Source organism: Haliaeetus leucocephalus, unplaced genomic scaffold, assembly GCF_000737465.1.
Source record: "Haliaeetus leucocephalus isolate CR32 unplaced genomic scaffold, Haliaeetus_leucocephalus-4.0 Scaffold197, whole genome shotgun sequence".
Lineage (NCBI taxonomy): Eukaryota > Metazoa > Chordata > Aves > Accipitriformes > Accipitridae > Haliaeetus > Haliaeetus leucocephalus.
The window spans coordinates 904,974-932,368 of NW_010972633.1; the positions used below are offsets into that span (position 1 = coordinate 904,974).

Genomic DNA, 27,395 nt, shown 5'->3' on the forward strand with positions numbered 1-27,395 from the left:
TCACCCCCGAGTACGCGGTGGCCAACGTGGTGTCGGTGGGCGCCGGGCTGCTGGTGAGAGCGGCCGGGCCGGGCCGCGGGAGCGGGGCGGGGGGGGAGCCGGCCCTTCCCGAGGCGCGCCTTGAGCGCGGGTCTCTCCCTGCAGAGCATCGCCGTGGGCATCGTCGCCATCCTGGTGTCGCACAACCTGTCCCGGGCGGCCTTGGTGAGTGCGGGGCGTCGGGGTCAGCAGCCGAGCGGGCCGGGGGCCGCGGCGCGGCCCGGCCCCTGCTGTCCGCCGCTCCCTCGGACCTTGTCCCCGGCGGCTCCTTCCGCCTCGGCGGCTGGCGGGGTTGTGGGTGTCGCCTGCTGCCCTGGCTCAGCCCCGCCGGCAGCACCGGGAGAGTGGGTGGGTGGGTACTAGGCACCGTCCTGGGGCAGAAACGCTTCAGCTGGTGGGCAAAGCTGCTGCCGGGGTCAGGCATCCCACTGTGGGCTCACGAGGGTGGGCCTGCATGAGGCAAGGCTGCTGCTGGTGGGGTCCTTGGCTCTCAGCGGAGCTGGGCCTGTGCTGCGCTGGGGCTCCCCAGGGGCAGGAGCCCGTGGGAGGGGGCCGTCTGGTGGCTCTGGGCTAACTGGAGAGGCGAAGGAAGCGAAAGGTGGAAAAACCTCCTCCGAGTGCAGGGCTGAGCTGCACTAGGAGGAGCAAGAGGTAGCATGTGCTTGCTTGGTGCAAACGTCCCTGGGGTTCCCAGCACCCCCACTAGCCTGCAGAGTGGCTGTGCGGAGGTGTGGGGTGCCTGGCCTCACGCAGTGGCAGTGCCTAGCCCTGGCATTTCGCCCAGCCTGTGTTCTTCTTGCTGTCTGCAGCATTGGACCCTACTGAGCATGTCCCTGTTGAACTGCCTCCTGTCCACAACGTGCAGCGTGGGCCTGGCGCTGGCCATCGCCCTCACCATTCACAGCCGGGGTATTCACCTTGTCACCGGCTGCAACAGCTCTGCACTGCCTGCTGACGCCCGTGCAGCCATAGCGACCAACGACTGTCCTTTCAACACCACGCGCATCTATGTGAGTCTGCAGGGCCACCCCCCCTTTCTGTCTCTGCTGCTGCTTCTTCTTCTTTCCCCCTCTCTCTTTTGCCCACCCTCTCTCTGCCTTTCTTCCTTTTACTTTTCCTCCCGTTCCCTTTCTTTCTCTCCCCTTCTCTTCCCCACTGCCTGCACAGCCTCTGCTCAGCCACATGTAGGTAGGCTGGGTGCAGTGAGCCACGCTCCCTGAGGGACCTCCGACCCTCTGCTCTGCAGGACACGGCCCTGGCGCTCTGGTTCCCCTCCATGGTGCTGGTGGCTGCAGAAGCCGTGCTGTCTGGCAGGTGCTGTTTGGTGGCCCTGATCTTCCGGGGCATTGGGCCCTGTGCACGTGGCTACGGCAAAGAGCAGGTACGCCCCATCGGTCCGGACGGGTCTCCCTGCCTCTGCCCCACCATTGCTGCCTTTTTGCTGCATTTTGAAGCTGCTGGGTTCTGCTGGGCCCTTGTTCCCATACAAACAGGCTGTGCAGCAATGGGAGGGTGAGTGTCAAGTTTGAACCTCTTCTAGCCAGCCTTGGTGACGGACTGGCACCCCTTCATCTTGAGTAGTTGCAGAGGGACCCCGCACTTCATCCCTCTGAAAGCCAAGCCTGTTCTGTCCTGAGTGAACACCCCTGCCCCCCCCCCAACCTGGCCCAGCCCTTCACACGTCCCTGTGACCCTCCACCTCTTCTTTTCTTTTTTTCTTCTCCCTAGCTGGCTGAGCCAAGCACAGCGAAGGAGGGGCCACCACGTGAGGTGCAGCAGCTCCTGACGGGGCTGGCTGAGCCTTGTGCCTAGCTGGAGAGGTGAGTGCAGTGCGTGGGCTATGCCTGGGGGGGGGGGCGCGTAAGCGGGCAGGCTCCACTGTCAAGAGGGCCCTGCCCACACCAGCCCCCTGAAACATCTCTTTCCAAGCACTTGCTACAACTACTGGCCAGAGGTATCAGCGTGATGCCTGGCCCTGCAGCATAGTCCTGCATTCATGCATACCTTTTCACTCCCAGGTGGTGCTGCAGGAGTGCTGCAATCCAGCAAGGTGAAGTTGCACCTGCACCGTACTCCTGCCCCTGGTGTAAGCATGTGTAGGGTGGGCTGCAGCAGAGAAGGGTGTGCCTTCCCCCCCTCCCGCCAGCCTCACCACCCCACCTGGGACAAACCCTGCAGGTTCCAGACACAAGCTGCCCAAGGTCATCAGGCAGCCTTTGCCTAACAGGTGCCATGGCCCCCGGATGCTCTGCCCAAGCTGCAAAGCCCTTCCTGGCACACTAAAGTCTCCATTGGTCTTTTACACACAGTGATGGGGGTGACCAGAGGTGTTGGGGCCTGGCAACAGCCAGGGCTGGCCTGGGTCCTGATGGCCCTGCTGCAGAGCAGGCAGGGTCAGCTTGCTGCACCTGTGCTCAGGCAGGCCAGGGAATGGAAGGTGAAGAATCCTTTTGTTGTGAGCCTCTCGTTTCCTTGAGTAAATAAAACATTTCCTTTTCACACTGCCTGCTGTAAGTGGCTCCCCAGGGTGGCTGGCTCCTGGGAGCTGAGCCCACTGATGGAAGGACAGCACAGCTGGTATGTAAGTCCATCTGCATGCTTGTCCCCCCCACCCTACCAGGCACAGGGGTGTAGACAGATAGATGGTCCCAGTGTGACAGTCACCCATCAGGGTGGAGGGTGCACGTTTAGCATAGCTAGGTTGAGGCCAAGAGCCACATGTAGTGGGTTATGGTCCTGTGCCCTGGCAGCTACATGTGTTCCTGGCCTCAGCATCCCCTGATAAACAGGACAGCAGGGTTGAGAGACATGTTTATTGGAAGTGGAGGGTGCTGAAGAACAGGACTGAAAGCTGCCACTATCCAGCTCACTGGAAAGAGAAGCTGGTGCTCGGGAGTCCCCCACACCACTGGCTGAGGAACTTGAGCACATCTTGGCATGCAGGGCTGTGGGATGTCTGCAGAATGAAAGAGACCTTGGCATTGGCAAGGAGGCAGTGCCATCACCCCCTGCCCAAGGGCACCCCTCGGGGCTGACGGAGCTGCACAGGCAAGGCTGGGTCTGCCCCAGCTCTGTAAGTGAGGTTAATCCCTGTCGAGCAGCATGTAGGCAGGCTACAGTAAAACCACCCTGGTTCAGTGTATCTCCACCCAGTGGGACAATGTTTTATTGTTGGCATGAGGAGGTTGAACACCCTGCAGCCTGTCCCCTGCCCCACAGGGTGCCTGGCTCACCTTGACAGCCATCAGGAACTTGTTCCACGTTTCCTTGTTGGCTTCCCGGCCTGGCCGCTTGAACTCTATCTTGTTTCTTAGTACAGGGTACCCTGGTCACACAGTGACACCTTCAGAAACAAGCCGAGAGCCACAGCAGACCCCTGCCTTGTGCACCCCTTCCCTCTCTGCATTGCCAGCTGGCTAGAGCTGCTCCCATGGAACAGTGCAGGGGAACAATGCCACCTCTGGCTTTTAGAGACCAGAATAAGGAAGGGGGTGCCCACAGTAGTGGAATCAAAGGAAGATGAAGGCTGAGCTGTCCTCTGGCAAGGACACCCAAGTGAGTATGTGAAACGATAGCACCCTGCTCCTGGCCTTTGGAGCCAGAGGCCTGTTGCTGGTGGCTACCTCTGCCCCCTGCCCTTCTCTGACCCACTCTTTTAAGTCCTGCACCGCAGTCCCTCAGTGTCTGAAGTGTGCAAGTGGTGGGCAACAGTACTTGCCAGAACAGACAGCTTTTGTAGAACAGGGACAGACACTGCATGTGCACGTGTGTCAGTGCTGGACAGCCTCCTAGGCAGTGCTGTGCGAGACTGAACAGTCATAGAATCATAAAAACACAGAACGCTTAGATTGCAAGGGACCTCTGGGGTCTATACGGTCCAGCCCTGCCCTGCTCAAGCAGGGCCACCCACAGCTGGTTGCCCAGGACCGTGTCCAGATGGCTTTCCAAGTATGGAGATGCTACTGCTTCTGTGCAACCTGTTCCAGTGGTCAGTCACCCTCACAATAAAAATGGGTCCATCCATCTCCTCCAGCAGAACTGGTCCCCAGAGCCACACAGTCTCCCTGCTCGTCTTGCAGCACAGCCTGATCTCCCTCCCAGACACCCCCCTCCCCAACATGTTCCCACTCCCTGCATGGCACCATGTACTCCCTTGCATATTTGTGAACTGGCCTGGAGCTTACCTGTAAGCACACAGGGTAGGGAGCGCACCCCTGTATTTGCTGCCACCAGTGAGGCTTCGTATGTGTCGCGCTCGTCCTGTGGCAGCACCTGCTCCAGCTGCTTGTCCATGGACATAGTGAGCACCCAGTCCCTGACCTCCTCCCGCTTCTCCTCCTGCAGGGCAGAGGCCAGGGCACTGCCTGATATTGCATGCTGTGCCACAGCCCAGCTGCTGCTCCACAGCACTAGGGACAATACTGGGGAGAGCAGGACACAAGTGTGCGTGCAGTATGTGCACACACATATGCATGTATGCATATTGGGGGCGGGGGGTGAGTGCATGTGTGCACAAGCACCTGTATAGTGGAGAGAGTGTGTGTGCATGTGTATGTGTGTACTGGGGCTGCATGTGTGTTTGCAGTGGGTGGGGGCCCAGGGCCCAGGCCAGTGCTGAGTACATTTCCATCTCTTCTTGTAGTGTGTGCTGTCCCACCCTTGCCCCAGTCCCTCTTCAGAGGGGGCCCTGAAGCAGCATCACTGTTCATGGGAGCTGAAGAAGGCAGATGACACTCACAGGCACGTGCTGTTGGGCTGGAAGTGGCACTTCAAAGGGAATGTCTGTGCTCTGGAAATCGGAGTGGTCCAGAGAATCCAGGTTCCCTTCTTCAATGGCCTGAGAAAGGAGAAATGGTGGAGCACTAGGCAATACCACCCTTGGAGTTGACAGTACAATCTACATTGTGAGGATGGCATTATTGATGCCTCTATCTATTAGCGCTGTGGTGACTGGGCCCTCCTGGGAGGCAGCATTTATGGCCATCCTCTGCAGTGTCAGAGGATGTGTGTCTCTGAAACACTGTACTATTCAAACTTGTCAGGTGGCCTCGAAGGGAAAGATGAAATGGGGGGGGGGAATGGCACGTTTCCCAGCAGCTGCTGACAGCACTTGGAAGACTGGAACAGTAAGGTCTGTCAGCTTCCTAGGGTTTAGTGTTTTCTGGTGACCAATCTGCTACTCAAGGAAGGAGATGACTGGCATGGGGACTCCTCAGTCTTGTATCACAGTGGCTAAAGCATTGGGCCATGCCCTCCACCCCTCAGGTAATTTTTCTTCCCTTGGAACAACTCAGATGAGATCATCCTGAAAGCTGTAACAGCACTTGCAGCCATGAAGATTACAGGCCCAAACTGTTAGGCCAACTTGCTCTTTGCTGCAACATAAATGCATGGTGGCACTGGCACACCCAGAGTGACAGGGTCAGGGTTGCTCAGGTGTCCTGCATGGCAAGTCCTTCCACAGCTAGTTTTAGGGTACTCAGTGCTGTGCATGCACACACACACTGAGCAGCGTTCAGGGTTCTCCATTGGCACCAGCTCAAACGTCCTGCCACATTTGAGCCTCAGGAGTACCCTGACCAGGTTGAGGGTGTGTTTTCGCCCTACAGCCCATTGTCATTTCAAGTATGATAGCCCTCCCTCCAGCAGACTATACGCACATCTGAGAGGTCCAGGAAGCGGTTCAGGAAGATGAATGCCATGTTCTCCCAGTTGACTGCCTAGTACAGAGAGAAACCCCAAGTGAGACCAGGCAGCTTATCTTCATGGCCACAACTCTCCTGCCTGAGCGATGGCTAGAAAGGATGTGGTTCTGTTTGTGCCACAACATCCCGCTTGCAGCACAGGTAATGGAGAAGGAGAATGCACAACCTGCTCGCCATTCCTGAGGATGGCTTCACAGGCAACCACTAGGACAACCAGCCCACTAGCCACAGGCTGTCCCACAAGATGGAGTCAGGCATTATTGCACAGCCAGCATCATTCAGTGAGAGCATGCTGCTGTGCTTGACATGTGTCATTGCGTCTGGGCAGGCAGTCAGAGTCTGTAGCCTCAGGATTGAGGTAACACTTAGGTGACCCAGAGCAAGGCAGATCAGTGAGGAGTCTTGCATCTACGCTAACAGAGCCATGCAATATAATGTGGCCGCTGGTCCACCCTCTGGGTCTGCAGTCTCAGGTATGCCCTCCCACTACCTACTGCCATTCCATGACAAAATGCAGAGGCTGGCAAGCTGTTTGAGGAAAGGCCTCCAATGCCAGTGTCTGGCTACTGGTGTACCAGTGCAGCTAGGGGCAGCTAGGGGAAGATAAAGTTGAGAATCCCTGAGCCCAGGGTCCTCCACCTCCTTAGCTGCTCTGGTGGCAGATACCTCTTACCTTGGCAGCTATCCCAGCTTCATAGAAAGCCTTGTCTGCAGGGAGGAGCTCAGTGTGGCGCAGCAGGGAAATGGACAGCTTGGCAGCTACCATGTCCTACAGCCACAGGGGACAGTAAAGCCAAAACAATCAGCACAGAAAAGTCAGGTCGGAAGGGATCTCATGAGATCATACTGCCCCAGAATCATGGCAGGGACTCTGCACCCACGTATTCCAGATAGGCAACAAAGAAAGGTTAAAAACTTCAGTCCTGACCGTAAGTACCCTCACTGTGTGAACACACAGGAGGCCTGTCACCTGAAGATGAAGTCCTTTTGCTTTATAAACCGTGCTGTTTTTTCTAGAAGCCACACCCAAACTCCCACCATTTGAGTTACAGAATAGTTGAGGTTGGAAGGGATCTCTGATGATCAACTAGTCCAACCCTGCGACATTCAAAGCAGAGTCAGCTACAGCAGGTTGTTCAGGAACATGTCTGGTCATGTTTTGAGTATTTCAAGGGACTCTCCAACCTCTCTCTCCAAGCAACCTGTTCTGGTGTTCAGCCACACTCACAGCAAGTTTCTTCTTGTATTCAATCACATAAGAATTTCTGAGTGGGGGCAAGGAATTCAAGGGAGATTTCACTTCTCTGCTTGCCAGATAGGTTCTCATCACACCAGAACCGGGAAGGCCAGCTCTTCTTCGTGGTCCCACATAGACTACCCAACACCTCAACATGCCACAACTGTGTGGGTCTGTACAGGTTTCCAAGACATCAGAACTGGCTCTTTCTGTCTGACATGTCTCTGGACCCCCAACATCTACACACGCAGCCATGGGGAAAGCCCAGTCTCCCCTATGACTTTTACTGGGGTCCTAGCTGTGACAACCTTTCTTTTTCACAGCCTGCTCTATCACAGCTCCAGTCTCACACTCATACAGAGCTCTACCACAATTCCACAATCACATATGGATCAAGACTTCAGCAGGGACTCTGCTATATATTGTAGCCCAGAACAAATCCCAATGCACATAAGACTCAAAAATACTCACGGTGCATTGTGAGGCCCAGCACCCAGGCCCATGAGCTCCCAAAGCCCCCTAGAAGGCCCAGCACACAGGTCCAGTAGCTGCCAAAGCCCTGTGTGATGCCAAGCACCCAGCCTCACAAGCTCCCAAAGCCCCTGAGAAGCCCCGCGCACAGGCCCATGAGCTCACAAAGCCCTGCGCAAAGCCAATCTGTTCTCAAGACCACATGTGAAACCCAGCAGCTCTCACAGCCCAGGATAGCTGAAGAAGAAGCAATGCCTCTCCTGGGAAGATCAGATTTTTGTGTGATCCCTAAATTTCTACTGGTGCCTATGCTCTCAGAAGTCATGGCAAGCATATGGATCAGCTTCCCACTTGTTTACATCTCAGCCTCAGTGGCTGGAGGCAGGTTGCACTATAAGGAGTCAGAGAAGACTATCTCCAGTTCCACTTGCTCGTGGTGGGCTCCCAGATCACTACAGTCCCATTCTCATGCATCCATGATGTGTAAGTGATCCATGAAGTGGAATAGTGAACTATGGATAGCCCTGAACCTGCACGTCCCCACAGGGTTCTGCACATAGGGTAGTGACCTGGCAAAAGAACTTCAAAAACCTTACCAGTTGCTTCACACCCTGAGCAGCAGAGCGGGTGGCATAGTAGTGAGAGATTAGCAGCATCGTTTCAAACTCTTCATGTGCTGGAGTGTTTGCTTCACTTGACTTTACTAAGTTTTCACACTGAAGAAGAGAAAAGGAGAGTAAGTGAGAACATGAGAGCACAAAGGGCACTCTTTATCCACTTGAGTCCAGGGAAAAGTTGGGAGAGAGAAAGATCTGAAATATCCAGGCACCTCTGGGGACTGGAAAAGGGCTGGGCCTTGGGTGCTCTGGGTCCTACAGCATGCTGAAGGGAGGAGGCTGTGGGAGAAGGGGGGAGCCAACAGTACTGCAACAACAGACAGCACTGGAAGCAGGGGTGAGTTTGGATGGACAAAGTGGGATTTGTGCATTTCGTTTGTGCTAGCGGTGGGTATTTGTGGGACAGAAACAGAGAAGAGGCAATCATGGGCTCTTGGCTGAGGTATTTTGGGACAGGGAAGAAGGAACAGAAAGCTCCAAGCATCTCTAGGGAGATGGGGAGGACTCTTATTTTCCAGGCTCAGTAGCTCTGTGCTTTCCCCAGTTCCTTGCCCCACCCAGGCTGCTGAATATGGGTGTAGGATGAAAAGTGGGCACATTGTGATAGGTTCCCATCTAGCAGTGACACGGTGAGCTCTGCAAGTGCCAGTGTCCAGACTGACTTCGAGGATTTCGCCTTGAGTGCCGGGTCATCTTCTTCCCTGACTTCTCTTGCCCAGCCATATCCACTTCACAATATCCTATTATTCTACTGTCCACATTGTGGACATTTCCCCATTTCCCCTCAACTTGTGTTCTACAAATACTGCCCATGTCACCTGGCTAGAGACTGGTTCTTCTTTCTCCCCTGCTAGGAGCCACCAGGGTGTTGGAGTTTAACAGGCAGTGGTGGCCATCACCCACACTCACCAGATGGAAGAGAATATCACGCAGCTCAGCCCAGCTGGAGTAGGCCTCGGCACAATTCATGCCAGATGCATTCACCATCTCTACAAAGAGACGCTTGTAAATGTTGAAATTCTGCAACGAAAAGGAGAGGAATCTTAAGGGAGCCAGATGGGGAGTCAGCAAAAGTCTGGAGCTCTCCTGCTGTCAAGCACGGGCTGAGGGAATGGCAGCTCTGCATGCAGGCTCCTGGAGCAGCACTGCTGCAGATTGCTGGTTACAATCGGTGCTACAGGGCAAGGCAGGGAAATGGGGAAGAATGCTTACTGCAGCCAGTGCTCTCAGAGAGTCAAACATGGTTCCTTTTATTCTGGTCTTGGTGGTTAAGGTATTCAAAACAAATACAAATACTCAACTCCCCCCTACTCTTTCCCTGTGGAGAATATGCCAGGAGATTGCCTTTAGTCCTCTAGCTGAGGAGCCATCTCAAGAATCCACAGCAGGGTTGAAGTGGCTTGGACATACCGAACACCTGGCAATCCCAGTTCTGGACTGGAAATCTGATTCATGTAGCACATCATAGCACACTCTAGCAACTCACACTGGGATGTCATGCTGTCTTCATTACCTGTGGGTTGGCAGGTGCTCCATGGTGGACATACAGGCTCAGGGCTTTGTCCCAACTGCCCTCCCGGATGAGGTGGGTTGCATACAGAGCTACATACTTGTGCAAGACTTTATAGTTCTGGAGAAGACATGCAGAAAGCAGTAGCATGAGATTAATGAACTGAACATCTGTCACTCAGTAGGGATGGTTTCAGATGCATTTACCCACACCCATACACCTGAGTCCCAAAGGATGAGACCAGGTAATCAGACAGAGACAGACTGCACACAGCAGACCTGTTTTTTGATTTGGGCCCCACTTGACACCTTTAATCCTGGCTAGCTGATGCTGTGCTGATCTTTCCACACATAGCAATAAAGCTGTTCTTCAGCTGTTCACCACTTGCCAAGGAATACGGCCAAATATGTAAAGGATGCAGTATCTCCACAATGTGGCACCACAGGTACCACTTGTAAACCAGCCCTTAGCCTAATGAAAGAATGAATCAAAACACTTTGTGGACTGAAGACATTCATAATTTGCAAGGCTGCTCTAGTCCATTATTCAAATGCTGTCAGATCTCTGGGACTGGAGGCCTCCTTGGAGTGCTGCTCCTACATATGCTGATCACATAAACACTTTGCTGAGGACTGACTGTAGTCAGCCTTACAGAAATTCAACTGAGGAAAGACCTGTTTCACACAGGCTTAAATATAGTAATGAGATGAAGAAGATGGCATAAAATGTGTAATCCTGTCAAAAAATGAGCAATGGAAACAAGTTTATTAAGCACAAAAGAGACCAGTGCCACAATTATGTGTCTAGAACTTGAACACCCAGATGTGGATGCTGGTGAAACACTACATACAGGACAGTTTGGGATAAAGATTAAGTCTGGTATATGACCTGTTTTGATAAATCTAACTTTTGTCCTATATAATCACTGTAGAACAGCTGAGTCAACAGTCATGAAATTCTGCACTGGTCATGGAGCAAGGTTGTGCTAATGCTTTCATAGAGGCATAAACAGACTAACATCTTCTTGGCCTAAATGTGGTATTCTTGTGCCTGGCTGACAATAAAACTGATTAAGCCTTTACCATTAAATTAAGCGTGAAGGTATTCTTTATGGAAGAAGATCAACACTGGTACCTCCTGATAATTAGAACAGCAGCACAGAAGTCTCCAAGATAACTACTACAACAAAAACCCAGTACCTCCAGAGAAGCCCCAGAAGCCAAAAAGAAATCAAGTTTACTGTGGTAGAGCCCAAACTCAGGTTACTGGTTACTGCATTAGAAACGAAGTTATAAAAATACGGTACAACACATTACCAGTGCTTGTCCAAGTTGTCCGTGTTTGCCTGAGTGATTAGCTGTGATGTCTCCACTAACTGCAGATTCCATTGCCAGGGGCTGCCCTGTAACTTGATCTGAAGCAATGCCTCACTTCAAAGAATCATGCCTGCCTTTAGTTTAGCTCCTTTATCAATAACCATTGAATCAATAACCAATCAATAACGAATACCCAATAACCAATCAATAATCATTGAATCCAAACAAACTCTCAAAGTAGATCCTGGTAATCTAGAGCTTTCTCCTCCTGTTACTGCATTGGAATAGCACTGTAAACCAGTTTCATTTTGCTTTTCTCTATTTTTATTATTCTGCTGAGGTAATTTTGCTAGTTTTAGGTCAGTAAAAATGAAAAAAATGTCAAATTTGCTTTCACAACAAGGATGTCTCATTTCTACTGACACCAGGCCTCTAAAGAACACGTAGAAAGAAGGCTTTCTTTTGCAAGTCTGTCTGTTTCCATGGTACCAATTACTTCCAGCCCAAACAACTCATTTAGCTTTTTCCAATGCTCCATTAATCACAAAATTTAAACCCAATATGCTCCTGGGTTCTAATGCTTCCCTTCTAGGCCTCATTATCTAAGATGAGGACAGTGGAGAGGTGGTTTTTGAGCTGCTGCAGTGACCCCCCCGTGCTCCACACAGAAATGACTGCTTTGCTCTGCCCACTCATTCCTGCTGCCCCTGCTTCAGAGAGCCAGGACCCCATGTTTGTCTCCTGAGGACTCACACAGACACTCACCTGTTTAGCTGCAACCTCCAGGCACTTCTCCCATTGCTCCTGCTCTGTATACATATCCAAAGCAGCCATGACATCTATTCCTACCAGCTGGGGATGGAAACAACCATAAGTTCACTGTGCAGGCAAGGCTTCCTACCAGCATCAAGGCAGGCATCAGCCCACCCAGGTCTTTTCTTCACATACACACAGTCCCTCCCATTCTATAGTATGGAAGCACAGATCCAGTGTGACCCATCTGGTATGCAGAAACCGTAACTCATAGGCACATACAGACTCCTCACCTGTGGGCATATTCAGGCAAAAGCCCCATGAGGAAGGCTCCAAGGATCTGCACAGATCCTGACATCACTCCCTAGCCTGTGAGACATCCCAAATACCTACCGAATCTACCTTTCCTTGGTTCTTTAAATACTCCTTGTAACGCTGGTCCACATACTCCTCTGACCTAATAGGTAGAAAGAATCTTAGTAGGCAGCAAGATAAATAGTGTCTTGCATCAGTGCAGAGGCTGGATTCAACTTTGTCTACTTTGGGAAAAAGAGGACTTACAGCTGTGCCATGTCTTCTGGCCTGCTGCTGGAAGCATAGATAGAGGGGAAAGAAAGGGCCTAGGCAGCTCTTTGCAATATAAGGTGTGAGGAGAGGGAAAGGGATCACAGGACTTTCAGAAAGAAATGCATGCACAGGATTATGCCAAGGGAAAGGGAGATAGGGATAGGGATGGGACAAAAGGGGATAACTGTTTCCATGGGATGTGTGGCAACAGAAAAGTGTCAGGATGGTAAATGGCTTGGGAAGGGCAGCTGTGGAGAATGTGCCCTGTTGAGCATGGCAAGGCCACTGTGGGGAGAATCCAAGGAACCTGGGGCAGCAGGACAGGACACGGGATCCTCTAGAGGTGGCAGAGGGAGCAGGAAGAGTATAATTTGACAAGTTTGGGGCATACCTGGGGTCCAACTCCTTGGCCACACGCTTGGCTTTGCTCCATTCCTCCCCTTCAATGAAGGCATCAATAGCTTCTTGGATGAGGTCCAAGTTGAGGTAGAGTTCAGCTGCCTGCAGGGCCAGAGACAGTCCCATGAGAGATGAAACCCCAACGGCACCCTGCAGCCCAGGCTGAAGCTGCTGCTGTTGGAAGTGACCAGCACACAGCAACAACAGAAAGTCTCTTCCCAAAGCCTGGCTCTCTCACACTATTCCAGGACTTGATCCCTTCCCCTCCTTCCTCCTCCTCGAAGACTCTGTGCTGCCTAACTCTGCATAGGCCCATCCACCCATCACCCCAGGATGTGACCTGGCCTCTTTCCCTTGGATAGAGCTCTCCCTTCCTATGTCACTGCTTCTTCAGTAGTCTGGGGGCAGGAGCCAGACCTCACCGCACTGTATTTCTTCATTGCCACCAGCTGAGGAGCCACAGTCTGCGTCACCTCCAGGCTCTGTGACTGACCCAAGAATTTAATGGCCAACTCAGCAGCCTGTGAAGAGAAATTGACAGAAGTGATAAAAGCTATTTGAGAGAGGGATGAAGCTGGGAAGAGCTCAGTCCCAGCTAAAAGACTGAGAGTCAGGAGCACTTGAACTATGGGGGAAGGGGAGAAGAAATGACAGCCCACTTCAGCAATTCAGAGAAGCAAAGCCCAGCTAATTTCACATGGGAGAAGATCAGACAAGGACATAATTGTTGCCAAAGTTGGTACAAGGGCACAGGTATGAGTGAAAAGTACAAACAAGAACACAACCCAAAGGCTGGCGGACATAGACCAGGAGAAGCAGAAAGGGCAGTCACCTAGTGATTGAGATATCTCTGGGATGCACTGCAGGTTGTGGGACACCTCCTAGACAGCAGAGCATATGAAGGGAATCATAGCCTCCGACTGTACCTTCAGCAAGCACTTCTCCATCAGGACACTGTTGCTGGGATCCCGCACCTTCAGATAGCAGTCCACCGCCCTGGCATATTCCCCAGCCTGCTCCCACTCCCGTGCCTGCTCCAGCAGCCCTTCTGTTCCTCTGTAGGGAGGAATGTAGGCTGTGAGCAAGACTGGGATGCTGCCACAGAGATCCTGTACACAGTGTGTAGGGCATGGGCAGGGAGGTGCACAGCAGAGGTAAGCCAGGCACCTCAGAAGGGGCTGAGTGTGTGACAAGGAATGCACACAGCCAGTGCTGAGGAGAGAATTGATTAAGGACCCTGGGGAGATGCACTGGCGGTACAAGAGACCTCGGAGATCTGTGAGTGGCAAGAAGACATCTGGGAGACCTTGGATGGTGAGAATAAGCCTGGAGTCTCCCAGAGCAGGGAGGAAGGATGTTAGGAAACCTATGCAGTAAGAACTCCAGGGTCCTCAAGAAGGAAACAACTGGATGTCAGGGATCCCAGCAGGCTATCTCTGTGAGGCATCAGCACAATGGCCTAGGGGAAGAGCTACCTGTCTGTTCTCTGCAACCTGACCACAGCATTCCTTACGTGGAGCCCATCTTGGCAGCCTCCCTGCCGCACTCCTCCTGTAACTCTTCTAGCCGACTAGGCACATATTCCTTGCAGATCCGCAGGGCTTCGCTCCACATGCCAGCCTCCTGCACAAGCACAATGGGGAGGAGAAATTTTCACCAGTTCACCAGGATGCCCCCCACTCCTGGCATTACATAACACATCTAGCCTCTCATGTTATCTTGCCAGAGGACCCACTGGAAGAAACAATGACAGCAGCACCATCCAATTCTTTCCTTCCCCAAAATGGCACCTATGTCTGTCCATTCACCCAAGCTACCTCAGAGGAAAAGTCCTCATCCATCCTAGCTACCTCTGTGGAATGGGCACTTACAGTTTCCAAATGCACCCACTCATGCTATCCATGAGGACCATCCAAATTCTGGCAGGGTACTTCCTCCCAGAGCTGTGAGAGAGCTAAGCTATGCTGTGATATCTCTACCGGTTCAGTCTTCTAAGAGCAGGCCAGAATTAAGTTCTACTAGGAAACACCTGAGTAAATGGTTTCTCTTTGGCTACTAAGCTGACAGGGAGAGCTGGGAGATGGATTTCACTCCTCCTCCATCCAAACTGGATTCTTGTCCAGTGAGAAGGCAATGATGTTGCCACAGTCTACGCTCACCTTGTAGTACTTTATGGCCAGCTCAGGTCTCTGTGCTCTCAAGAGGAAGGCCTCTGCTTTCTGGAACTCTCTCTGCTCAAAGGCAAAACGTGCCTGTCCCATGAGCACATCAGCCACGCTGTCTGGGTCATGAGCTTCAGCCACACGCTGTGCAGCATCCCAGTTCTGGTTATGCACGAACCTAGGGAAATCAACATGAGATGTAACAAGGATGGCAAGGAGCAGACCAATGCTGGAGAAGCAACCAGGCTGGCATCATACAGGGAGAGGAGATGCAGCAGGCCAGGATGGGGAATGATACATACATCAGCACTGCCTCCTTGGGTTTCCCAGCTTTAATAAATTCGGCTTCAGCCTCTTCAAATTTGCCCTAGGAGAGAGGAAACAACCTGCTTGTATGCCTTCCTGCCCTGATACCATCACATGACCTCCTCTATTACCATGAGGCAGAGACAATTTGTGAAAAAAAGATGTGTGTGGAAACTTGGGGCTGTAATCGCGGAGTCTTTTGGGTGAGCAGTGACTGCAGCCATAAAAGTGCCTGCTGCAGCAGCCCTTAAGGACAACTGTTCAATTACCTGAGCGACCAGAGAACTCCCACCTACTCCAGGGGGTAAAATTACCTCATCTTCTAGGAACATGGCATACTTTAAGTGGATCTCTGGCATCTTCTGCTTCATGGAGAGGCGGGCCAGTTCAAAAGCAAATTCAAAGACCCTGCAACGAAAGAGAAAATGGGGTGAGAGCAGGACTATGCACTGTGAGGGGACGCCTTCACTAAGCGCAAGATATCAAGTAGAGCACAAGACACTGGGAGAGAAGGGAATACAGAGGGTCCCGAGTGAGTGGGCACTGCCCATTTCTCCTGTTCCTGACCAGAGAACAGGAGCTTTTAGAGGCCCCACTAAGGAAATTCAGCTCCTTCACACTTGCTCTTAGTGCCAGAGGCCCTTGGTTCAACCCTAAGGGGAGGTCGCAAGACTCCCCTGAGCCTAGCGATGTGGGAGAGCTGGAAGAGAGCAGCAGTGAATGGCAGTGCAGTCGGATGGCTGTACAGGTGCACAGTGGGGCCAAAACTCTTCTGGCAGGCAGTTACTTATGGTAACATGAGGAATACCTCCTCCCGTGTTCAGAGTTCAGAGGCTCTCACAAGGCAACCCCGCTGAGGCTAAAGGGCAAACTGCTTTTGCCTGCCCAGCTCTGACTTGACATTTGAGACACTAACAGGTGGACAGGAAGCAGGATGTGTCAAGGAAGTGGAATGCCTGTGTGAAGACATACAGGTGGGGTGGGAAGACATGCCATATCCTGGACCTGCAGCTATTATGCATACAGTTATCTTGGGGCACCCCTTTTTTCTCAGGTCAGGCAGATAGGAGAGAAGTGCTGGGCTGATGGACCTGCTTACCCGCTGTCTGCTGCATGGTCAATGGCCATCTCCAGAAGTCCGAATTTACTGAGGAGTTTCACAGCTGCCTCTCCACCCAGGCTCTTTGCCCACATATAGGCCACGTGCTTATAGGAGGTTGCTCCCCCATGTGCCTTGGCCACCTATCCAAAGCAAAGAAAGTGGAAGAGCCCAATGCATCCATTTCATCTTCAGCAGGCTGAGCCAGGACTCCCCTCTCACATGACACTTGTCATTGCAAGGGAGCACCAAAACCAACCGTTCTCTCCTGAGGAACCCTTCTGTAGCCACCACTGGACTGGGTAGAGTGAGACAAAGGCTTATACAGCAGAGCAGAAAGAAGGCTGCTGCCTCCTCAGCATGGCCCACACTACTGTTAGGTCAGCAGAAGTGACCCCTGGCAATCTGTGTCTGCACTGGAGGGGAGCAGTGCCGGGGTGGGGCTGCTAGAGTGGCTATGGGCAGAGCAATACCTCTGAGGTACAACATGGTGCAGTGGTCAGGGGCAGAGCAGTGAATGGAGGAAGGCACTGCTGCAGAGAAGCTAGGGGTCAAGCCCTGCTTTTGGGGTGCAATGCTGCAGAGCAGCAGATGCAAGCACCTCCAGCGCGGTGTCAAATGCTGAAGCTAGGTAGTGTATGCCAAGTCTTCAAATTTTGCAGTGAATAGAGACAGAGCAGTTCCTACCAGGGTCCTGCAGTCAAAGCCTGATCCCTGCACAATGGGGTAGCTGTGAAGTGGTTATTACCCTGTAAGCTTCTTCCCACATGTCATTCACTCTGTACATGTTTACTGTGGCCTTCCAGTCCTTAGCTTCTAGGTAGTGGTACTCAGCCTCCTGTAAGCATCCCTCTGCCTCTAGCTCCTGCAATTAGAGGCAATGAGTTAGTGACACTCTTGTCCCTGCCTGGTCTAGTTGATCCCCTGCCATGAGATGCACTCGCCTTGCCCAGGTGCAGGTGGGTGTCGCTGAGTAAGTCCTTGTGGTACTTGGCCACTAGGCAAACCATCTCATCATACATCTTGCACTTCTTGTACATGGTGATGGCCAAATCAGGTTCATTCACAGTGATATACAGCCTGGGAACACAAGCACATTCAAATGGCTCAGCTGAGGACATGACCAGTCCCTGCAGTCTCCCTGCATTCTGCCCAGCTGAAGTCAGGTCCTGGGCACACTCATGACTGGTGTGCAGCATGACTGTTGCAGGCTGCAAGGCTGGACATTGCTTAGACAGAGCCCTTCTGTTATGCCACTATCAGCCGCAGTAGGGCAAAGTTATTCCTTCCATCCTCACTTGTCAACCTGAGTTGTGACTTGGAGGGAGCCTCTGGGCTTCTGTGACCTGTTCTCATCTTGGCCTCCAACCTGAGGCTGTCAGTCCTGTTGGGATGGTAACGTGACAATGTCAGCTCAACTTACTCATATAGGCCAGCAGAAAGATAAAACCCAGTGTGACTTCACCAGCTGTAATGCCCCCTTTCATGTACTAGGCATCCTTGAGATCAGGTACCATGGCATCAGATACACAGCTGTGTTTGTCCCTGTACCTACTAACCTTATTGTGTTGTTATTAATCTAGACCTGGCAACATTAGTAACCTGGATGGGAAACACTCCACTTCCCATATCTTATCCTCAGCTGACCATGACAGATCAGATGTAGCAGTCTGCAGTGGGGAAAAGCCTTGCCATACTTCCTTTGCTACATGAGACAGCTTTGCTACTTGAGACCTCCCTTCTGTCCTGGTGGACAAAGATACATTAATAGTCAGTGACTTCTTTTCCTTTGAACTCTGAAACATCAGCTCTAGGTCTCCACGTGTGGAGAGAGTACCTCTGACCTTTCCAAACCCCAGTCCCAACTCCGTTCCCACCCAGGAAAGGGCTCCTCCTCGCTACAGCCATTTTTTCAGGGCTTAGTCTTGGACTAGTACCAAGGAAGATGCTCACCTCTCTGCTTCTTTGTACTTGCCCTGCTTCTCCATCTCTTGGGCCTGGGTTACATAGAGCACAGACACATCTTCCTGACTCATACATTTGATCGCCAGCTGCCAAAAGGAACACACATGGGAGAAACTACAGCACACCACACAGCAATTTCTTGATATATGGTAGTGAAGGAGAAGGAGAAAACCAATCTCCTTCCTGTTACAAACAGGTGTATATGCTATACGCTCTGCAGAGAATGGGTAGTCATTTGTCAGTGTGATCAAAGCACACAGGACCAACCCCCCTGGAGAGTGCTATCTGTGTCACAGGTGCACCTACACAGGGATGCTGAAGTAAATAAGGGCACAGACAGGATGTCAATACCAGGGACTGATTTCTTGCTGGCTACTGGATGCCCCTACACGCATCCTTTGGGAAGAGTGCTTGTTGATCAGGTGTTGGTGCACAAGGCACCACCACCACCTGATGAAAGACATTTCACGAAGCAGGGTGAGGTCCCCAGGAGCTTTGGCTTCTGACTCTACCTTGTGAGCCTGTTCCCAGAGCCCGGCCTGTGTGTACATGTCAATGGCATCCTTGGTCTGGTCTCCTTTGATGTACAGCTCCTCCGCAACCTGTAGGGAAATGACTATACTCAGCAGTCCCAAGGGACACACAGAACAGCAATGACTGTGGTCTGTGGCCTCACCTGATACTCCTGTAAAGCTGCATAGTGCTGGGCAATCCTGAGGTAATATTTGGCTGCTGTCTGTTTGTCCTGCAAGTCCAAAATGTAGATGGCCTTCTTCCACTGCCGGGCTCCCAAGGCTGCCTCAATGGCCTTAATCGAGCACCTAGCATCAAAGAAATAACTCTTTACAGCCAGCCACCAGCCATCTCCTCCAGCTGCGTTAAGCCAGGGAGACCAAAGTGATTGGATCTGAATAACTGGCAAAGCTAAGGGGAAAGAATGAAGAACTAGGACAGCAGGGAAAAGTAATCAGGGATGAAGACCTTGGGAGAGATGCGGAAGGCATCCATGGTTGCGGCCAGCAGAGACTGCACATAAGCACCAGGTGCACTGGCAAAGCAGGGTCAAGGGGGGCTTACTCAGGAAAAACCCCCTGCTGATTTAAGCAAACTGTATCAACTTCATAGCTTGCCAGGTTATACTGCTGCTGGTCATACAGCGATCACCTGCCCCCACCTGGCTTCGATATAATGATTAATAGCAGCATCCAGCTGTTTCTGCTGCACCAGATGGTCTCCCCAGGCCTCCTCCAGCTTCACAACTTCTGCGGGAAATGCCAGGCGAGCCAGTTCCACTGCTGTAAGGGGACATGATAGCTGTTAGACTGAATCCAGCAAGAAAGCAGAACTGTGAGGTGAACTTGGGCCTTGGATGGGGCACAGACGGAGGGGAATGGTGACTGTCTAATCCACTCCAGCTCCAACAGGCTACACAGCAATCTGGACTCTGTGGAAAGCTGGACCAAATCCATGCTGGTGCAATTAGCACGATCAAGGCCTTGGGAAGAGGATGCTGTTCTGGGACTGTGTGTGCAAGTACAACTTTGTGAAAATACATACATTGAATGAGATGACACATGGAAGCTTCAGAGCACATAGGCATCTCTGGGCTCCAGGGCAATAGCTCATGTTGCCACCAGGCCAGAGTACCCAGGCTCCTGCTGGGGATTGATGGGGGGAGGAACATATTTAGCACAGTACCTTTCAGGAAGGCACTGCCCTTGCAATAGCACTCCAGCGCCTTCCGTGGGTTCCCGACCTTCTCAAACAGGTCTCCAGCCTAATAACAAATACAAGCTGCCAGTTTCCAGAGCCACTATCTCCCCACACCATCATGTACCCTACCAGTCCCATGTACAGAGCTTGTCAGTCCTGCCACACAGACTTCTCCATCAGCTATGTCTTCCCCACTAATCAAGAGCATGGGGATAAAGGGAACTTCTAGGAAAGACTGCATGTGCTGAAACCATTGTCCTCTCTGCCAACTGACATACCCCAAGTGTTTTTCTGGGGTACCACTTTCTAACAAGATAAGAGTTTTTGAGACAACCTCCATTCTCTGCACAGTGGCTGGTGCAGCAACAGCCTTTTCTATGACCATGGTCCCTTGGAGCTCTGCTATACAGATGATCATATGGAAGCCGTGGGCATGAGTAGTGAAGGGGGAAACTCAGCCTCTTGCAGCACGTTTTTACCCTGTAGGAAAGGGTGGTGGCCAACAGGGTGGGATGAGGTTCAAAGCTTGTGGAACTTTGAACATAATATAAGAAAGGCCATCCTGGCAGACCGAAGATTCATTCCCTTCAGTATTTGAATGGTGGCGAAAGCACATGTCTTGAGAAAGGTTGTAAGAACAGAGCAAGTATATACCAGCCTTTCCTCCATTCTATCTATCCGTCTCTGACAATCTGCATCACAGAAGCTTCCTGAGTTTCCGTCATGATGCTCTCACATCATCATATTTAATGGCTTTTGACAGAGTCTACCTCCGTGATTTGTCTAACCACTTTTGGACCATTCATACTTTTGGTAACAAAGCATCTGGCAGCAATGAGTTCCACAGTTACTCTTTCAACTGAAGGCTTAAGAAAAGGTGACAGGTTTGGAAAAGCACAAAATTCTCTTGGGTCAAAATAAAATGGTCAGAAAATGCTGAAGGCAAAATGAGACTGGAGAAATGTAATTTAAGCAGGGCACATAAAATACGCCAGCAAAAAGAACTGGTTTTTTTCCACAACACATAACTGAACTGGGTAACTCATAGCCAACATTGTAGATCAAAAAGTACAGGTGGTTCAAACAATAATTTGACAAGCTCATGGAAGAAAAATCTATCAAGAGCTCTTAAACATAAAAATAAAACAGTTCAGGTACACTATAGTCTGCAAACTGCTGGAAACTATGAAAGTACACCAGGGGAAGTACCACCCTATATTTGTCTGCCCTGTTCTTTACATTCCTTTCTTAAACATCTGCAAGAGGCAACTGTTGGCCAGGATACCAAGCTGTACACTGGTCAGACTCAGCACTGCTTTCTTACATTAACATGATTATGTGCTGTGTGAAAAACACACTTTTGTTTTAAAACCATCACCTAATAATAAGTAGTTACTATTTTTTTGTGTTATTAGAGACAGAGAAGAATCACTTCCCTTCTACGATCCCTGGTTTCAGCTGGGATAGAGTTAATTGTCTTCCTAGCAGCTGGTACAGTGCTATGTTTTGAGTTCAGTATGAGAAGAATGTTGTTAACTGATGTTTTCAGTGGTTCCTAAGTAATGTTCAGTCTAAAGTCAAGGATTTCTCAGCTTCTCATGCCCAGCGAGCAAGAAAGCTGGAGGGACAAAAGAAGTTGGGATGGGACACAGCCAGGGCAGCTGACCCAAAGTGGCCAACGGGGTATTCCATACCCTGTGATGTCACATCTACTATATAAACTGGGGGGAGTGGGGGCGGGGGGATTGCCGCTCGGGGACTAACTGGGCGTTGATCGGTGAGTGGTGAGCAATTGCACTGTGCATCATTTGTATATTCCAATCCTTTTATTATTACTGTTGTCATTTTATTAGTGTTATCATTATCGTTATTAGTTTCTTCTTTTCTGTTTTATTAAACCGTTCTTATCTCAGCCCATGAGTTTTACTTCTTTTCCCAATTTTCTCCCCCCATCCCACTGGGGGTGGGGGAGGAGTGAGTAAGCGGCTGCGTGGTGCTTAGTTGCTGGCTGGGGTTAAACCATGACAACGATATTCATGGTTCTACAGATTGTCTTCATAACCTCCTTTGTTTTTCTTCCTTAGCTTTTCCATTTAGACTATCTTTATATGAAAGCTGTACCAACATTTTTTATTCTACTATGACAAAGCACTGTACATTTTCACAGTTATATCGTTTTCTATTTGATTCACAACTCCTTTCCTCTTGGTTCCTGTCTTCCCAAGGGCCTCCTTGGCTATGACTGAACACTCAGCTGATGTTTCGGAGACAGGTCGCCACTGAGTCGTGATCTTTTTCCTGACTAATAACAGTAATTCTATACCCCACCCATGTATAATGGATGCAGTTAGGATTTCCTCCAAAACATTAACTGCAAATTTATCAACACAGAATTACATCTGCTACTTTCCAGCTCAGTCCCCCTGTATCTCACAGATGCAGAGGACAGGGTAAGAGCTTTGATGTCACAAAGAAGTGGGGTGGGCCACTCACCTGTTCATACAGTTCCCCTCTGATCAGTGCCGTGGAGATCCTATTGATGACATCCCCATTGGTCAGGAGCTCATCCCTGCTCATGGCCAGCCGTGCTGCTTTGGCTGGCAGCCCTGCCCGCAGGTATAAGCTGATGGCTGCCAAGTAGTCGCCCTGTCCCTCTTGCACCTCCCCAGCCTTCTCTTCCTGCTGGGTATCCAGCAGCCACTGGTAGTAACCCCAACGCAACTTATCCAGCATTGGGTGTCCCTGTTGAGAAATGCAGCGTTGGTTGACCTGAGCAAGGCAAGAAGTTGTCCTGCTCATCCTGCAGGCTCTGAACAGCTAGTTCATGGCACCAGATCCTTTGCTGCCCAGTTAGCAGAAACCGCAGTGCCAGCCCTGAGTACCACTGAATCATCCATTCTTTTTCAAAGCCCTAGATACTCCTAAACCAATTTCAGTAGCTTTTCTCCCTCACTATTCACCCAGGTCCATACTTATAGCAGTGCAAGCCCCTCCAAGCAGAAGTGAGGTCCTGATAGGGCAGGTGAAGAGAACCCAGACCTTGAATGGACTCCCAGCCAGAAGACTTATCAAGCAAGCCCAGCCCACAGTCCAGCACAGCTATATTCTGTACCTTCGCCTCGGCAACCACGATGCATTCATCCCACATGTGCAGCTCCTGGTACATGTCCATGGCCTCCTCTGTGGCGTTCTGTGTCAGAGAGAAAACTGTCAACCTGAAGGCTCCATTTAGCAGATACATTGCCATTGGGCTCTCATAGTGGGCAGGGTTAGATGTGCAGAAAACACTTGAAAAAGTGTACCATCCCCTTTACATGGATATACACCCTCCCTCACACTCTTCATGCACCTCAAGGCAATCCTACACCTTGGAACAAGAAATACCTCCTTCTATTTCAGGGCAAAAACTCTTCTCCAAGGAATAAGCAACCCCTTCCTTTTCTCTTTCACACCAGGGCACAACCCTTTCTGCTTAGAAATAAATGAGACCTTTTCTGCTCCTTATTCCCTTACTCACTTGTTCCAGGAAGATCATCTCTGCCAGCTTGTAGTTCTTGTCTAGCATGGCCAAACGGGCACGCACCAGATAATGATCTGTACCATCACCACCCTGCAGACAACATCAGTTAGTTCAATCAGTTTGCTGAGTGAAAGAACAGGCTCTGGAGTGATACAAGGGAGGTGATTGCAGGTGGGGTCTGTGTCATTACAGAAACTAAAGAAGACAGAAGAGAATCACAGAAGTGACAAGACAGGAGCAATATGAAATGGCTAGCCAGAGGAGGGACCTGGCAGGCGTGGATGAAAGATTATGTCAGCAGTTTCTACACGACCACGTATTGGTCTGTAGCAGGATACTGGTGAGCATGGACACAGAAGATAATGTGTATGCAAGTGTTTACAGGAAAGCAGCTGCCCTGCACAGCAGAAAAAGTTTGACTTACGTGCTCTTGAGCTGCCTGGTCAGCAATGGTATTCGTTTCATGCAGAAATTGAGCCTTTGCCATGTTGCCCAGAGCTGCAAAGCACCTGGAAAGAGCAAAGCAGCTAGTCAATAACTGGGTTTTGTTGCCCACTTTTGGTCCAAGAAAAGAAAATCAGAACCTGGGCAGCAGACCCAGCTCTGTAAGCTGGAGAGGTGGGGTAGCCCTGCTTCAGGAGAAGGATTTTGCCAAGACCCATGTTCAGATGTGCCCTCTAGCCCTGCTTCATGGGAGAAGCCATGGACAGGACCAGTGCTCATGCTTCACTTCCCCAGGCTTCAGAGATGCGCTGAGCTTGTCAATGCCTGTCAGCTCCCTGAAGCCTTGCTATACACTGCTTTGGGTTGCCATCAGCAAAAATTTATGCTAGAAAGTGATGTCTTCTTGTCCCCAGTTCTAGCATTACTGTCTAGGATGAAAGGGCAAAGTCATTGCTTGGAACAGAGAACACTTAATTCTCCAATGCAGTGAATCTTCCAGGCCGCACAAAAAGGTCACATCTTTAGTTAGACCCTGGTTTCTGTGAGGGATTCAGCAAAGACAGTGTTTAAGCCAGAAAGATGTTATAGATGCTTCCTGTACCTCTCTGCAATGTGCAGCTGTCTAGCTTCCAAAGCCAGCCTGCTTAGAGTCTTCCACATGGCTTCAGTCTCTGCGGACATTTCCAGTGTTTCCAAAAATGCAGTAGCCCTTGAGAGAGAGAGATTTGCAGACTTTCAGTAACAGAATAGAAGAGCTCTCTGAGGATAATCCTAGGCTGACAGGAGCTTCCTAACAAGAGTTGCACTGAAAACAAAGCAAGCTGGGTGTGACCAGTTCTGAAGAGGATTGTGTAACACAGGGCTTGACATATCAGGGAAAAATTCAGAGATCTAGGTGATCCCTATCTGGGCTAAGGTACTTAGAGGCATATGATCAGCAGGTGGCTGTAGCAGTGTGGGGCAAGTCTGAAGAGTTGTGTCTGAAGCAAGTTCCTGGCGCAAAGAAGTCTCTCAAGTGGTAACAGTGCTCTGAACACGTGACATTTTCTCCCCTGGTCAATTTTAAAACTCTGTAACAATGTCAGCAGTACCCAGGTGGCTACCATGACTGCTTCAGGCAGTCAGTTTTTACTCTGCACAGCTCCTGAATGTTTCCATGACACTGTCACTATCCCTGGAGGGGCAGCGGCAAAAGCACCTGAGTACGACTTCACATCTGGCTGCTACGGAAGACACACTGATTCACTGCAGTTAAGTGAAAACTGCCTTCAGTGAATTTCTATCAGTGTCAATGGGACCAGACTGGCCAGTCTCTTGTGCCCCCAAGTTTGAAAACACAATGCTGTGAGGATGAAAAAGCTGCATATTCACTCCTAAAGGACTCCGCTGCGCATTATAGCCAGACCTGGCACCAACATCATGTTCAGCACCTAAACTTCAACTCTGTATGGAAAGCTGTGTGCTGCTGTAGTTCATGAATTACTGACTCTCAGATGTCTGTTATGTGAAGTGGGCTACCTGCCATCACCATCTGGTGTATCTAGCACTTACCTGTGATAATCGCCATCGTCAATGGCAGTTCCAAACTCTATGAGACCTTCGTCCAGGGTGTAGGACATGGTGTTCACCCCTTCAGATACTATCACTTCAGTCTTTCCATCGTTCCGTTCCAAGTCTACAATATCCCCCTGGAAAGAGTACCAGCTATCAACACTCCCACGTTCTCCTGAAGTATGTGGGGTAGCAGGGCTGCGAGGACAGCACTGCGACAGCTCTGCTGATTAAAGTTCTGCTGAAAGAGCTCACACTGAGCAGACACCATCCTTATCTCACCAGAGGGAAGGAAAAAGGCACTGAGCAACTCCTTGCTATATTAACTATCTCCATCTTCTGCCAGAAACGCCTGCCACAAAGTTGACAGATGAGCTCATAGTTTGTCCGGAAGAAACTAGCAGTTCCCTTCTGTCTCCCTTCTGCAACACCACCCTGACAATTCCCACACACATGAGCAAGAAGTAACAGAAACTGCTGGAGGTAATCAAAGTCTCCAGAGTTTTACCTTCAGAGGAAACATGGTGACTCGCTCTGGAGCATCAATGTTATACCAAATGCAGAGGCTGTTTCTGTTCTGAGCCACCACCACATCACTGCCTGGGACCCACTGCACGTAGGAGCAATAGTTCAAAATGGTAGTCTTGGTGCTGCTTTCAATGTCATAGAGCTGCAACTAGAGGGGGGAAGAGGAGAAAAAGGCTCAGCTGGGCTCGTGGCTGGGCTGCTAGTTCACATGAACATGGCAGGAACATCAGACCAAACATCTTGTAAACAGGTATTGCCAACAAGCAATCAGACTTTTTCTAAGATATGTAGCCCGAACTCCCACACTGTTATTTACGCACATTACTATCCAAACCTTAAGACCTTTTTTAACCCTTGCAGCATTTTAAGCAGCATGCTCAGATCCTGCCTTCCTTATTGCTAGGCATGTGCGTATATAAACCAGAATATGTCTTGTGCTGTTTCAGTTCCCTCTCAGTTGCAGAGCTGGAGCAGGAGAATGGTCTCTTCAGTCCTTCATGCAAACAAACTGGGGGACCAAGAAGGGCCTTCCCCTGCAATTCTGGGCTGAACTGTCCATCCCAGGTAGAGTCATATTGGAAGAACTGTTGCCAATAAGGTGAGACGCTATTTGTTTGCAGAATATGCTGCCCTGAAACAAACCTGACAATTTGGAAGCTGTAACCTGACACACGGCATAACAAAGATGTATGATGGCTTGTAACTTAAAAGTCCTAGGCTGTCTCTGCTCGTTGTCATAATTGCTCTCACCTAGCAAAGATGAGAAAGAGAACAAGAAGAGAGAATTGTGCTAGTCTTACAACATACCAGTCAAAAGAGAACAAGAAAGTCCCCATTTCAGTCTGTACCAAACTGGCTGGAGAACTAGGTACAAACATAGCTTAGGAGAATCATGGTACTGTCTGATTTAGGCTGGTGGCAGTATTTAATGAAGGAGCTGTCTATGTAGCCTCTTGAGAGGCCTGAAAAGGAGCCAGAAGAGGCAACAGCAATCTTGATGATGCCACTGTCTCTTGCTGAGACAGTAAATTAGAGGAACCAAATATAAACTGAACGAGACTGCAGAACTAAATGTAAAAAGATACACTGCTGGGAAAGTTCTCTCTTCTCCCATGATAGGACATATACAGTTTTGTGAAAATGTACATATCACTTCCAAATAGAAGCCTGTTTCATCTGGTGCAGGCTGCAATCACTGTTAGTACTTTTCTGAAGAGTATCAGTGCAGCAGAGCCCAAACAGAAGCCCTCACTTCTGGCAGTGATTCAGTCTCCTTTGTAGTGAAGGTCATTCTTGATTGATATGTGAAAGTAGTGTCCTAAAGAGCTGGGGACATGGAACAATCCTCCTTCTGAGAGTTAAGAGGGTCTTGATTAGAGAGGCACCCTAACGCAGATGCAGGAATTACATTTTTTGCAAATCCACATTGGGCTGCTCCTTCTATTTCTCTGGAATCACAAAGTACTTGTAGGAGTCCTTGTTCTGTGATGGCC

The 27,395-nt window shown here is 50.4% G+C and overlaps 2 protein-coding genes across 2 annotated transcripts in view; one reads left to right on the forward strand and one right to left on the reverse strand.

Moving 5' to 3' along the window:
- Nucleotides 1-5: 5 nt before the first annotated feature.
- Nucleotides 6-2,277, forward strand: KRTCAP3 (keratinocyte associated protein 3; the record flags this gene model as incomplete). Its single annotated transcript, XM_010565927.1, has 6 exons — nt 6-53; nt 145-204; nt 849-1,049; nt 1,286-1,420; nt 1,768-1,859; nt 2,058-2,277. Coding segments are annotated over 5 exons (528 nt in total), but the record flags the coding sequence as incomplete, so codon positions are not given.
- Nucleotides 2,278-2,834: 557 nt separating this feature from the next.
- Nucleotides 2,835-27,395, reverse strand: part of IFT172 (intraflagellar transport 172) — a 38,832-nt gene continuing 14,271 nt past the window's right edge. Inside the window, exons 15-47 of the mRNA XM_010565902.1 lie at nt 25,883-26,050; nt 25,375-25,511; nt 24,425-24,532; nt 23,804-23,888; nt 23,377-23,469; nt 22,972-23,049; nt 22,353-22,601; nt 19,845-19,923; nt 19,321-19,441; nt 18,823-18,967; nt 18,659-18,748; nt 18,135-18,232; nt 17,126-17,261; nt 16,930-17,046; nt 16,182-16,324; nt 15,397-15,490; nt 15,079-15,143; nt 14,774-14,954; nt 14,128-14,237; nt 13,541-13,670; nt 13,037-13,135; nt 12,607-12,716; nt 12,042-12,105; nt 11,661-11,747; nt 9,583-9,699; nt 8,979-9,089; nt 8,049-8,168; nt 6,418-6,513; nt 5,700-5,759; nt 4,778-4,876; nt 4,224-4,377; nt 3,273-3,364; nt 2,835-2,995 (exon numbers count right to left, since the gene is read on the reverse strand). Of these exons, the coding sequence (XP_010564204.1) occupies nt 2,906-2,995; nt 3,273-3,364; nt 4,224-4,377; nt 4,778-4,876; nt 5,700-5,759; nt 6,418-6,513; nt 8,049-8,168; nt 8,979-9,089; nt 9,583-9,699; nt 11,661-11,747; nt 12,042-12,105; nt 12,607-12,716; nt 13,037-13,135; nt 13,541-13,670; nt 14,128-14,237; nt 14,774-14,954; nt 15,079-15,143; nt 15,397-15,490; nt 16,182-16,324; nt 16,930-17,046; nt 17,126-17,261; nt 18,135-18,232; nt 18,659-18,748; nt 18,823-18,967; nt 19,321-19,441; nt 19,845-19,923; nt 22,353-22,601; nt 22,972-23,049; nt 23,377-23,469; nt 23,804-23,888; nt 24,425-24,532; nt 25,375-25,511; nt 25,883-26,050 (3,726 nt within the window). The 3' untranslated portion in view covers nt 2,835-2,905. The remainder of the gene's footprint in view (nt 2,996-3,272; nt 3,365-4,223; nt 4,378-4,777; nt 4,877-5,699; nt 5,760-6,417; nt 6,514-8,048; nt 8,169-8,978; nt 9,090-9,582; nt 9,700-11,660; nt 11,748-12,041; nt 12,106-12,606; nt 12,717-13,036; nt 13,136-13,540; nt 13,671-14,127; nt 14,238-14,773; nt 14,955-15,078; nt 15,144-15,396; nt 15,491-16,181; nt 16,325-16,929; nt 17,047-17,125; nt 17,262-18,134; nt 18,233-18,658; nt 18,749-18,822; nt 18,968-19,320; nt 19,442-19,844; nt 19,924-22,352; nt 22,602-22,971; nt 23,050-23,376; nt 23,470-23,803; nt 23,889-24,424; nt 24,533-25,374; nt 25,512-25,882; nt 26,051-27,395) is intronic.